The 13,925-nt window shown below is 42.4% G+C and overlaps 1 protein-coding gene across 1 annotated transcript in view; it reads right to left on the bottom strand.

Moving 5' to 3' along the window:
• Positions 1-13,044, bottom strand: part of LOC142566125 (23 kDa integral membrane protein-like) — a 49,517-nt gene extending 36,473 nt beyond the window's left edge. The window contains exons 1-4 of the mRNA XM_075676927.1: positions 12,861-13,044; positions 9,300-9,485; positions 7,292-7,366; positions 2,468-2,563 (exon numbers count right to left, since the gene is read on the bottom strand). Of these exons, the coding sequence (XP_075533042.1) occupies positions 2,468-2,563; positions 7,292-7,366; positions 9,300-9,485; positions 12,861-12,926 (423 nt within the window). The 5' untranslated portion in view covers positions 12,927-13,044. The remainder of the gene's footprint in view (positions 1-2,467; positions 2,564-7,291; positions 7,367-9,299; positions 9,486-12,860) is intronic.
• Positions 13,045-13,925: the final 881 nt, after the last annotated feature.

The following is a 13,925-nucleotide window of genomic DNA, read 5'->3' as shown; positions in this document are numbered from 1 at the left end:
TCTTTAATGATAGCATTAACTGTAGAGCAGCTTTTGCACATGAGCAGATTAAAGGCGTCGTCAGCAATGCCCTTAAGCACGTGCCCGACCTTCTCAGCTTCTGTAATGTCGTGATCAGCTTTACGACAAAGTGCCAGCACGTCTGGGATGTACGAGACATAGGACTCCGTGGGGGATTGGGCACGAAGGCCAGTTCCTGCTTTACGGCAATTTTACGGCCGACTAGTTTGCCAAACAACACTGTCAACTTCTGTTTGCATTGGTCCCAGCTGGTTAGCTCCTCTGCGTGGTTTTTGTACCCCACCTTTGCCATGCCTCTTAGGTAGACCAACAGGTTAGCCAGCATTAGCGTTGGGTCCGATCTGTTGATTCCACTCATGCGTTCATACATAGCCACCTACTCTTCGACGTCGGCGCCATTGGTTCCGCAGAAAGTTCCAGGATCCTTGGGTTGCACAACCACAACCGAAGGTGACAGCGATGTAGCTGGTGACAGTGACGGAGGCGGCAATGACGTTGACCCCGCGTGCTCATCGTCATTCACGGTGCGGACGGTGATGCGACGTCCACTGCGGAGCTCCGTATCCAGCTGTGGTACCCCGCACCTCCAATCAATATGTTACAGGGATGTTGCAAGTATAGAAAGACTATATTTACAATAGAGTAGTTATTATGGCTGACCGCCAACAACACACAGCAGCCAGCGTCTCCGATCTTCCTCTCTCTTTAATCCTTCTGTAACAATATGATCCCAAAAGGATGGATAGGTGGGCTAGTTGGTAACTCATAATAAGAACTTAGAGTGCTAAAAACACAAAGGACATAGAAAAAGAAACACACCGCATGCGCTCACAAGTGTGTGTGGTATGTTTCTTTTTCTAAGTCCGTGTTTTAGTGCTCCAAGTTTTTATTATGATATGATCCTGTTTCGTATGATTTTCCGAAGAAGCTGCTGACCCAGGCCAAATTCGAGGAGAAGCTGCAAAAATGACAACTCAAGTCTCAGGCCGCTCGGGTCACACCAGCATGCACTTCACATTACACAGATAACTACTACTGACCGCCAATTATTTTTGCCAATTCGAATATACATATTTCCGGTTATAGTATTTTCTCGAACATTTTTCCAGAACATGTTAAAGAGGTTCCACTGTATGCTGTAGTGTGTTACCCCTCACAAAACCTGATGAGAACAGGACACTGAGCACTAAAAGCATTCCTCTAATGTACAATCATTTATGTCCTTAAAGGAGAACAGGCTTATCCCAAATGTGAGGATGCGTGTAGCAGTAACAGCACATGTACTGATGATCAAAGTTAGTGCAAGGCCTGTTTAAGATTACTTTGGAGATATCGGAGTACCCTAAAAGGCTAACACAATAGGAAGTGGATGCGACAGAATAAACTTTTGAAGAAGCCAAGACTTGCATCCTGCAATAAATGGCAATAGAATACAAGAGTGGTGTTTTACACTAGCAAGCTACAGTCAAACGCCTTTACAACGAAAACCTGAGAGACTCCAAAATTATTCTTCATACAGGCCACTTCGTTGTAAAAGTGGCACGTCACACAGAATTATTCCTTTGTTATGCAGGTAATCTCGTTGTAGAGGCACTAGACTGCATACCTAGGCCGTGTAGACAACTGAAATGCCTGCTGTGCTCTCATTTGAGCATTGTGAAGAGAACACTCCCATGCATGAAAGACGCTGCGGCCCTCGTACAGCACTGCTATTTTCCCAAGTTGCCAATGTTTGTGGATGGACACAAACACGAGCCTACAATACAATGCCGTTATGCGAGACCAGAAAAGTCAATACGGAACACAAGCATAGTTATATTCCATGCTGCTCCTGTACTATAATGGGTGCATATTAAATTCAACAGCCATTACACACTAATGACAGTCATCTACCACTAACTTTGCTACACCTTTCTGGCACAATTCTGGCAGCAAAAATGTCAGATGTCAGATCCTAAGCTAGCGCAAATTGCAATGGTAGTTTTCAGTATGTTTGACTGATATCGCATGCAGAAGCGTCACTGTATGCACACACTTATTTTAGCCAGGCACTCGCAATAAAAGATACCAGTTGCACTTCAGCGAGCTGATCTCCTGTGATCACACGAATTATGCCATTGCATTGTGCCCTACGGTTACTTGCTAAACAACTGCGGAAAGCACACCTTTATTTAGACTGTCACGTGTCTATTAGCCCCACAGGCCAGCAATGGCACACTAAAGGTGTCCCCTATTCATTTGCCTAGCAGCCAACTTGGCCTTGTTTCGCATAGACTATTGCAGATTTGGTCATGTCGATATTAGTACTGTATGCGCATTTATAATGAATACAATCTAAAACAAAGGTATTTTAGTGCCAGGGGCAACTCTGCTACAACATTGTCCGACTAACATTATGCAAATGGACAAAGTATCTGCTGAGAAGCACCAAATAACTAGGCCTTACGCTGCTCTGGATGTCATCCCACAGATGCTGCACATCAGTGTCGTTGTGGTACTGCTCGATCGACTTTGTGGCTTCTGTCCTGATGGCATGCTCAATCTGAAAAGAAATACATTATCAATGGGCTTTCCTCGAATAGCAGCAAGGAGGCAATTTTATAAAAGAACTGAATGCATTGCGAACTGAGATGCATGAAGTAGCCACAATGGCTGTGTAGCATGCACCAAGTATACTAGTACATATTGCATGGAGTCTAGGCAAACCAAACAGGTACGTGAGCTGCCCACTTCACGCCACACACACTGGCAATTAATTTACGCCCAAGGTTATCTTTTTTTTTTTTCTTTTTAATGAGTCAATAAGCTTAATGTTTGGAGGTAAACTAGGCCTCTGTGCAATAAAAGTGGCAGACTAAACTCATTCAAAGCTTTAATGTTGCTCTTGATGCACAGCTTGAATGCATGGTAAAAGTTCTTCAATTCAAATCTCCCAAGGCCAGAATAAGTGTGAGAATTATAATAGGGAGAAGGAAAATGTTTACTGCGTCAGCAGACATCTATTTTGTGAGGAAATCTGTTACCCTTGTTTGTTTTCACCCAAAATCGGCGCAGAAACTAACTTTCTTTAACTTGCGTAAATGATTCCACACTTCCAACTTTGGGGAGCCTGTATGACACTACTTGAGGACAGCAAGAGCTTCATGGCCGACTTAGCCAGCATGGCAGCAGTGCAACATGCTCTTTTTCGCCCGAATAAGCTCATTTTTCAAAACACCTCAATTACTCAGCTGGATTTCAGTGAACTAGCCACGATGTAATCCTTCATTCCAATGTATTCGGCAAGTTAACATCAATGTACAGATTAACGGAACATAATGTTCATTCTCAAGTCAAACTCACACACCTAAAGGGCAACTCCAGCAAGTTTTTATCCATATTAGGATACTGTCATTTTCAAATGGCAGTGACCGTCCTATCACCAGTAGGGTGGTTCAATTTACTTAGAAACTCATTAATAATTTTAAATAACCAATAAACGAGGTATCAAAACCGAAACAGGCAGCTGCTTCATGTGAAGTCACGATCAATCGCCGACGTCAGGTCCTACACTACTGTAATGTAAACACGCTAATCGCGTGCAAAACACGCAGTACGCATGGTGGTAACACCAAGAACGTGAAGCTGAAGATGTCTGACAACACTAGGAGCTTTTCCAGCTCTTTTGAACTAGACAGTGGTGATTTCAGCGAAGATTTCAGTGAAGATATGAGCACTTAAGTATTGCCGTTTGCTTTTGACCTGCCGCCACTGAGCAAGGCAACTGACGTACCCAAGTTCAACGCATTGTGCTGTGGCAAGACGAAGAGAGGCACTGGTTATCACGTCTGTCAAAACTGTGATTGTCAACCGTTGCATCGCAGAAAAAGGAGCCAGCTTCGTCGTTTGTGGGCAAAGTGGCGGTGTAGCCTCTGACCTCACAATGGGTCAGGAACACGCAAATACAGTCGGGAACACGTAACCAATCTTCAAAACTTATTTTCAGAAATACTAAATGACTTGCGGTCACATTGTTTGGCACAGATGGTAAGAGTAACAGAGAAAGTATATTTAAAATTTTATTAAGGTGAGTGGACATCGAAAAATTGCCAGAGTAGCCCTTTAACATATTTTATATATAGTGTGACTAGAATCAGCATCACCATTATCAGGTAAACATTGAGTGTGCTCAGCTGTTTAGACAAGAAAATGAAATACCCCAACTCATCACACAATTTTCAATAATGGCCAGCTCAACAAAGGCGAGTGACCCTCTCTGCAAGCTGTTTGTTACTGTCTGCTAGCCTCAATGCCGCGTGAACTGCATACTCCAACCGATGAAAGTGCACACACTCTGGCAATCCTGTACCACTCTGAAACAATGAAAAAAGTTAAGTGTTTGGCAAGAGTGATAAAGCTGCCCCTGGTGGTCTACACCCCCCCCCCCCCCCCTGCACACAAACCACTAAAGTTTACACAATGCTGTGCATACTAACATAGTAAGCAAGCTAAGTATAAACAACACAGTGCATCAATATTTTGTATTGAGCACACCTTGTTTCCCCTATTCCATGGTCAACTAACGTGACAATTTCAAAAGCACAAACCATGTTTTAAAACTAACAGCCATAAGCTACACTGACAGCTCTTACTCCGAAATTAGAGGGTGTTTATTTTTAAGCTATATTTAAAGGGAGGCGGACATACCTTGCCGCAATAAACAACTTCCAGGAAAATAACCAAATTTTTTCAACTATTTTATTACAGCTTTGGGGGCAGTTATGCACATTGCAAGAATGGAAGCAGTCAATATTTAGAACCATTCTGCATTTAAGAATTCAGAGATTCTCAAAAAATGTTCCACTCAATCCAGGCAGTATCAAAATTAAGCCTGCATTCCGGAGGGCAAAACCCCATATTGAGGTGTGTGCCTTGATAGTGAATGAGGGAGTGCCGCAGCAGATGTAGTGAGGGGTCTTGCTTGCCAGGCACAACTGCAAGCCATCTTAAGAGCAGACCAACCGTCTAATTTTGGTGCAAAATGTCTGAGTCCTATCAGTTTCACAGTTAAAGGGTCACTTAAACAATTTATACTGGTCAAAGGCACACTAAAGGCAAATATCAAGTCGAGTTAGACTGAAAGATTAGGCTTCTGCAGTAATGAATTCTTCATAATGAAAGCAGCTTTTGTCAGCAAGAAAATAACATAAATAGAAAATAGAAGTGGCAGCATCTGTTGTCGACTATGGTACCTCTTACATGTGGCATCAGCACCTCTGATGCACAGAGAGCAGCCGCGACCCACCACTTCCAATGGCATCTGCTTTTCTCTCTTTACAATGGCGATGGAGGCAGGCGGCAATGTGTGGCAGTTGACCAACCTGTCGGCTCCAGCCATCGAGGCTCAAGTGACGGTAACGCAGTACGCTTGGTAGCTTGGTATACAGAGCCGAATAAAGGGTCTACAAAAGGCATAACCGCATGGAGCGCAGTCACAGGTCTCCGATGATCGAGCTCAACTTAATGTTTTCCTTAGACCCTGTAATGTATTCTTTTAAAACTCATTTTCCTTCCTTCATAGGAAAAATTATTACTAGTGGAGAAAATGAAGGCAATAGATGCCTTTCTAAAATTCCTCGCTCAAACTGTAGTGCTGCTACGTCAGTGTGATGTCACAAATTTCAAGGTATTTTCTCGTGCATGGACAGTTTTGCATCACAAAATTGTCAAAACTTCCTAGGTAAAGCTGCAGGTTGAATTAGAATGAAATGAATTCATTTTTTAATCAATAATTAGCTGGGCCAGAACAGACTTAAGATGCACGACTTCCCAGAAATATAGTAAGGGAACTTGAGAGGTGTCGACCGGTCACATTTTTGTGTATTTTCTGGTTTACAAAGCCTACATTGACAATATGAGTATACTTTTTGATTTCCTAGAAACTTAATTTAGTAATACAGCCTAACTTGCTGTTTCTCTATTAGTGTCCATTTAAAGCAAGCTTAAAAAGGACACTATTACTTGCATGCACCGTCATATAAATTTAGGACACACATCATGAGACATGGCCATCCAGAGTAATATACCAGAGACTGTCCTGGCACTTCTTGTGCACTCTTTCAATACTGCCTGGACTGAGCAGCAAAACTGACGAATATTTCAAAAATGAAATTTTGCAGATTTAATTTAAAAAATTAGGTGGTCTTAAAAGGTGATTACCTACAAATTAGCATTACGTATAACTGCCCACAAGGCTGTAATCTAATTTTGATGACCTTTGCTTAGTCATTCTTGTGGCAGTTACATTTCCATTGGCAAGGTATGCCCACCTTGGCTTACCCCTCTGCAAACTGTCATGTATACTGCTATTGTACCTTTTCATAATATTGTGTAGTTCTAAACGAAAGAAACCTTTTTACATAGAACTTCCAGGTGCACTGCTCTAGTAACTAATGAACTTACTCTTCTGAACAGATTATACAAGACCACGAAGCAATGAACCACACCAGTCACATGCCGATTTACAAATTTATGGACAGCGTGAAGAAAAGTGCTATGTATGTTAGGCACCCCACATGTAAAAAAAAAAGTACTTTATATAGCATACTACAGTTTTGCAGTACACAGTATATACTACAGTTTACAAGCCTGCAATGCAAGGATTACTAATCATGCCAGTTATCACTCAGCTGACATTTGAAGAGCTTGAACAGTGTAAGATTGATTTATAAAGGAGCTAACAATGACAGAAGGTGATGAAAAATTAACATGCCTACAAATCAAGTGTCAATATGTCTGGTTGTTACTTAACTGATCAGCATGAAAAAATCCTGAAGTACGCGACTGGCCGTCTGTCAAAAAATCATGCACCATACCGAAAGGTCCTGAAATATTTTTGACCCAAGGTCTCTATTCCAAATCTTGACCAGCATTTTTGTTTTCAATTAATATGGTTTATTGTACCAAAGCCATAACATATAGCCTATAAATGGCTACTATGGTAGAGTTCCAGATTAGACTCATCTCAAAATAGTCCAATAACATGCCTCACACATCTTTCTGTGTTACATTCTGCATTAACAAACAATATACAACCAGGGCTGTATGGTGTGTGTAGGCATCACTCTTCTAAGCATGCCAAGTCATCAGGGATGGTAGTTACATTAACCATTTGCTTAATGGCCAGTTAACTCAAGAAATGTGACAGCCAAAAAAAAATATATATATACCCCTTCGGAATTATGTAATGAATTTACTAAAATTGCTAAATATAAAAAATCTACCACTGTACCTTTGATCGGTAGGCATATGCGGCGATGGCAGCTCCCAGTTCACAGATCAAAATAATAGTCAGCAGCACGCTGAACTGAAAGTTAAAAGAATGGTACCATTATGCAACTGGCATTAGCAAAAATGGTTGTTCAATACGTTCAATGCATAAAGTGCTGGAGAGAGAAGGGGGAAGCTTTCTTTGGCTATACAATATTCAAGTACACACAAACCAGATACTGGAACAGTCATGGACATTTCACTGGCTCCTGCATTTTTTCTTGGAGGAAGCAATGCAAGAAAACTTAGTATGTTGGAAGGAAAGACAGACACGGCACTATCTTAAGTTTTTTGGCAAATACCAACATGCCCAGCAAACCATTCTTGCTGTGTTTCTTTTGACATTAATCCCTAATATTACAATGGTGAATCCCAATACAAAGACTCCCAATTACAGGTTATTAATTCAGAAAGAGGACATTTTTTTTTATTAATGCTGTGCACAGACCAATACGCTACAAGGTTTTGACATCCCATGGTAATGTTACCTACTGTGTCAAAATTGACAACACCTCCAGCAAGGCATTGTGTGCCACTTTCCACGAATGACCTAAAACTTGGTGTACCACTAAAAACACCGGAAATCTTAAAGAAAAGTATCTTGCCTAAAACATCTTTATTATTTAATACCCACGATTACTTCCAGCAGAGACAAAGACAAGGCTAGCTGAAGCAGCATGCATTTATTCAGATATTGAAATAAACATAGGTATACATTAATTTTAATTTAATTATGGGGTTTTACGTGCCAAAACCACAAATTGGTTAAGAGGCACACCACAGTGCGCGACTCCGGGTTAATTTTAACCATCTGGGGTTCTTTAATGTGCACCCAATGCACCGTACATGGACGTTTCTGCAGTTCGCCCCCATTGAAATACAGCCACCATGGCTGGGATTTGATCACGGGACCTCGTGCTTAGCAGTGTAATGCCAAAGCCACTAAGCAACCATGGCGGGTAACATAGGTATGCATCTAAACCACATCCCTTGAACAGCAATTTATTGACAGCAGCTAACTGCCTGCATATGTAAAAGCGTGGCGATTTCTCGCTCATCAGTGAAACAATTGTATGCAAACAGACTATTACAGCTCTAGAACAACCCTAAACAAAGTTGCCAGATTAAAATTGGAAGAAATAGACAAATTACCTTTGAAAGATGCTGAATCCACAAACAAGTGGCCAGAGTTGTAAAATTTCCACCATTCACCACACAAATATTTGCACATAAAATTTCCTACGTTTACACATTGTGCAGGAGAAATTGCAATAGGTTGTGAAAGGACAGTAACACAATAACAGGTGCAGTGCAAAGTTTGCACTGCAAACTAATTGTGGGTTTAACGTACTGAAACTAAACAGCGGGTTATGTGGGATGCCATTTTTTGCTTCCCAATTTCTCACAAATATTTTAATGTACTTCCCCCCTTAAACAACTCCTTCTTGAAGGCCCGTAAGGTATTTGTAGATAAAATAAAGAATAGCAGAGGGCCCTGGAATAATTTTGGCTGCCTGGGGTTCTTCGACGTGCGCCTACACTCAAGTACTAAACATTTCTGCATTTTGCCCCTATTTAAATGCAGCCAACATGGCCAGGCAGCGAACCCACGACCTCGTGCTCAGCGGCAGAATGCGATAGCCACTGAGTCACCATGGCGGGTGGATCTTCAAACACCTGTCACAGAAAATATGAGAGCAAATAGCTTGCTATCAGGACCTACTCCTCCCTGTCAATAGTGTCATGGCTTGTGCATATAGGCAGTCTCTATTGGCTCTGTGAAAATATGAACAAGATGGCGTAGCCTAAGGAAGCAGTATTTGTGATAAGAAATGAAAATGATAAAACTCATCTCAGACGGCCAGAGCAACGCTATCACACAGTACTGCCTCCATCCTTTTGCAGTCACACAGTTCCATATCTGGGGACAGTGCAGTCTCAAAAAGGTTAGACAAATCCTGAGTACGTACCGCCATGATCATATGGTAGTTCTCACGGATGGCACCGCAGCATCCCAGGAAGGCAAGCACAAAGACGAAGACCCCCAAGACCACAATGGCCACGGGTGCACCCAGGTAGCCCTCATAGAAAGGCTTCTGTGGGCTTAGGGCTGTGAGCACCACTGCACCGACAGCTATCAAGGCAATGCCGCAGAGCTGCCAGAGCCAGAAGCATAATATTGAACACACACGAACTAAAAATGCATAAACAAAAACAAGTAAAAAGTTGCCTTCCTATTATGTTCTCATAAAAAAATATGTTGCCAGCCACCTCAAACTAGCACAGAGCTACAAAGCAGTTAAAGCAACTTTCACGTGATTGCAAATTTTGTCATGAAATCTTCTGCCTTGCTGCTCCTGCAACTTCCTGGTTATGGCTACATGTCTACAAGTACAAGAAGAATTCATGAAGTTCACATTATCTGCACTATAAAGATGTAACAATGGTAGAAACAGGCATCAAAATGAACACGTCTAGCTTTAGTGCAATGTAAGAACTGTGTCCTATATAGTATCGCCAAACAGCCCCAGGACATCAAAAGTAAAATAGCAGCACCCTTAGGAAAAGTTGGTTCAAGTAGGAGCATTGATTCACTTTCAGCATTTTAAGGGACAAGATAACTGATCCATGCCGAGCTGGTGGTAGTCTATGGTGACAAAGCCCCAGCTTCTGAGGTTGTTGCAAAATGGCAAAGACAATTTCTATGTGGTTGAAGCCGGGACGATGAACCCCCTTGCCACCCCGTTGTCTACCCACGCCGTAAACACGGTAACAAAGTATAACGCATAATAACGTTCTGCTTATCTCAAAGCAAGATCATTCATTCTTCGCACAATGGAGTAGCATACCATCACGCACAGCAAATAAAATCTTGCGAAGCCTTGTTGCAGGAAAACAGAGCTAGCAGATTAGTTACTTATTGTTATGATACATGCATATTAACATATTGTGTATCATGTCTTGCGATTTCAAGAATGACTACACATACCCCTATTCATATCTATTTCATGTTTCTACTGTAAACAATGTATTAACAGTTGCATTTCGAGCACTGGTGCTGTATTTCACATACAGCAGTTTGTATTCCCCCCCTCTTCCACCCTCACATGAGGGCCCGTAGGGGTATTGTAAAAAAAAAGTGGCAGACCATTACTTGATGGTGAACCATAATATTGATACACAAGTGGAGGCTGTAGTGCTTGCTGAGTGGCAAATAGTTGAACAAACAGTGCAGCAGGTTAATGTGAATGCAGGCTCAGATTAAACCTACTTGGATGAAAGCTGTAGTAGTGCAGTACACAAAATGATATCTGAAAGTGACTTAAAAGCAGAATAGCCTTTTTCTTTCTCCACTAATTTACAATGTCAATATGCATTCCCTGAACAACTACTTAACATTGCAATATGAGAAGACATGAATCTTCGTATGGGCTCATCAATGCTGACAATTTCTTTTTCTGCCTACAAGTACAAAAAAAAAATGCAATGCATGGCACAGGCCATGTTTTATAATTTTTTGCACCTTCCACAATAGCTTTCCTGAGTAATCAAATAAATAGCGCAGAACTCAAGGTGGAGGAAGCTTCATTAAAGGGAGAAGTCACCCCCAAAAGTAGCACAAAGCTGCGTAAGCACAAAGCTGCAGCCTTCACTTGTGCATCAATTTGTGGGGCCCTCATGTGAGGGTATTGCACAAGGGGGGGGGGGGGGGGCAGGGAGGTTGTGATACAAACTCATGCATGTAAAATACAGCACTAGAGCTCAAAATACAATTCCATCATGCATGTCTCAGTGCACTGGTCATCCGTTTAAAGTCTCATGATAACGTGCCCCATATGACTACTTTTTGCAGGTCATTTTTCCTTCAAACAGCAAGCCTCTGGAATCACCTGCCCATCAGCATTCCTAGATAAAATTACATTACACCTGTCATCACGAAGTAAATGTTACAATTTCCAATGTTAACCTCACCACTTACATAACATCCCTAAAATGGAGAGTCCTTAAGAAAAATAATGAAATGAATTTGTCAACTGCAAAGCCATCAAGCAACAAAGGAAACCCATATGGGTTCCTCAGGCAGAAAGCTGTACAGTTGAAACATCTGTTCTGGTCCATAGCTTGGTGCTATCAGAGGTGCTACTTTGGGGAGGACAATTTTTCTCTTTTGTAGCTTTCCTGGAGTATACGTGCACACAAGCAATGCCATTTGTAATAAAATAACAAAAGCGTTAAAGCATGTGTTTACAAAGAAGCAAAACTTGCTAATATAGTCCATGCAATACAAACCCAGGGGAAAGAATCACGAGAAATTGACTACATAGAGGAGTGAAAATTTTTATTCAAGTGCAGTGAAATGTTGCACGGGGGCCTAAGCTGCCTAAACTACTGCTAATCACCTTAAGCAAGGAAAGCTGCTACAATACCAAGGTCAATTACACATAGGTTTGACACCAAGCTTGGATTGAATAACTTATCGCGGACTCTAGAAATTTTGCAGGAATGAATTTTTGGCACTACATAGGACAACCAAGCTTTGCGGTAGTACGGCTTCAGCGTAATGTCAGACAATTACGACGTCGAGCCGCACCGCTTCAAAGCTCCGCAGCCGGGAAAGTTGGTTCCGGACGGCTGCACACACGTAATTCAGAGGTGCACAGTGTAAAATAAGCTAATCCAGAAGTGCATCTTGTAGCAGGCAGACAACAAAAGCAAACCGGCATCATTTGGCATTACTAGTATACCAACGTTCAATGCGATCCTGCTGACGAAACGATAGGCAAGGCGAAAACCAGAACTGCGACCGCTGGGTGCAAAACAAGGTACGACGACACACGAATGCCCAAAAGTGAACATGTCCGCGCCGAAACGTACTTTTCGTTTTCTACTGTGATCGCAGTACTGTGATCGCCCTGGGTCGCATACGTCAGACCGGCGACGAGCGTTACCACTTATTGCGACATTTCCCACAGCATGCGACGGATATACCGTAACGCAGGTAATACGCCCCTACAATGGCGCCTTTGAGCGTTCTTTTGCGACAGTGTCACAAGCTGAACTTTGAAGTACAGCAACATGTCAGAGGTACACAACGGTTTGCGCAGAACGCCTGCTAGGCGAGGAAGCCATTTAATGAGATTTCCGGGCATGTCATGATCCAGCTCCTGGGCTGCATCTACGTTTACACAAAAAAGAATGTGCGGCGTCAACTCTTTCGGAACTACAAACAAGCACATATCATAATCTTGCACAAATAAGCATTATTTGTCTAAACGCGTAGTTCTGTGGAAACCGGATAGACCAAAATAAAGGGGCAGTCCGTAGCGCGTACCAACTTGAAACGACAAAACGCCTCTGAAGGTGCAACAAAGCTAGGCTCATAGCGAAGACCATGAATGCTCGGAAATCATGCGTTGTACACATCTCCCATTCCTTGTTACTTGTCATAGCAGCTACAACCTGCTTTCTATCACTACGGCGCGCCCTGCCACAGAAGCAGCCCTAGAAAATAAGCACAAATCGGTACTTACAACAAATATGGCATTGAAGGCAAAGAGGAGGTACTTCACAAATCCCATTTTTGACGAATTCACCATGGTGAACAGAAGCAGTTACGCTATCCCGCCGAGGAAACAAAAAACAGGAGAAGAAAGTTGCCACCCAACACGGAGCCTACTGCGGACGGAGCGTTAATGGCCTTTGCCTCTGCACGCAAGAGTTTAGTTTGTGTTCATCCGCGCGGTGCAGCTGCAGCGAGCGGAAAATGGGGCGCAATGATCGATAAACACTCGCAACTAAATTGTGCTCTCAGCACTACTTTCTAAAATGTATAGAATATGAACTAACTTTTCTGCGCATAAATAAAAAATATATGATTTTTATGTTTCAAATAAGAAATATAAACCACCACAATATGAAGAACTATTTTCTTAGACTTTCCGGGACGCTGGCGGCTCTCGCGAGTCCCGCCTCACGCGCTGTGACGTCGGTTGTGCGCGAAAAGTTTCAACCCAAAGGGACACTAATGATAAGAGGGAGGTGAATCACGACGCGCGCATATCGACAGTCCACGTGAGTCTGAAGCGTCGAGAGGAGTCACCCGTACAACGTCTGTCTCAGTGAAAACCAAGGCTAGAAAATGATCAGCAATATTTGTGATACCGTTCGCTGGGCGTGTGTTCAATTTTTATTTCTCCACATCAGGGAGGAACAAACAAAATGTTTTCAAGTGATATGAGCGTGTTTGTGTAGTTTGATCTTAGGAAATTTTTTTTTTCTTTTTATGGGGTTTTACGTGCCAAAACCACTTTCTGATTATGAGGCACGCCGTAGTGGAGGACTCCGGAAATTTCGACCACCTGGGGTTCTTTAACGTGCACCTAAATCTAAGTACACGGGTGTTTTCGCATTTCGCCCCCATCGAAATGCGGCCGCCGTGGCCGGGATTCGATCCCGCGACCTTGTGCTCAGCAGCCTAACACCAGGAAATTTTTTTTTTGTACTACTCTACGCAAGAAACGAATGAAACGCAAGAAACGATAACAGCAATAATCACAGTAATAAAAGAGCGCAGCATAACGATAACAGCAATAATC

This window comes from Dermacentor variabilis, chromosome 1, assembly GCF_050947875.1.
Source record: "Dermacentor variabilis isolate Ectoservices chromosome 1, ASM5094787v1, whole genome shotgun sequence".
Taxonomy (NCBI): Eukaryota; Metazoa; Arthropoda; class Arachnida; order Ixodida; family Ixodidae; genus Dermacentor; species Dermacentor variabilis.
The sequence above is the reverse complement of the archived record's forward strand: the minus strand, read 5'-3'. Positions and strand labels throughout refer to the sequence as shown.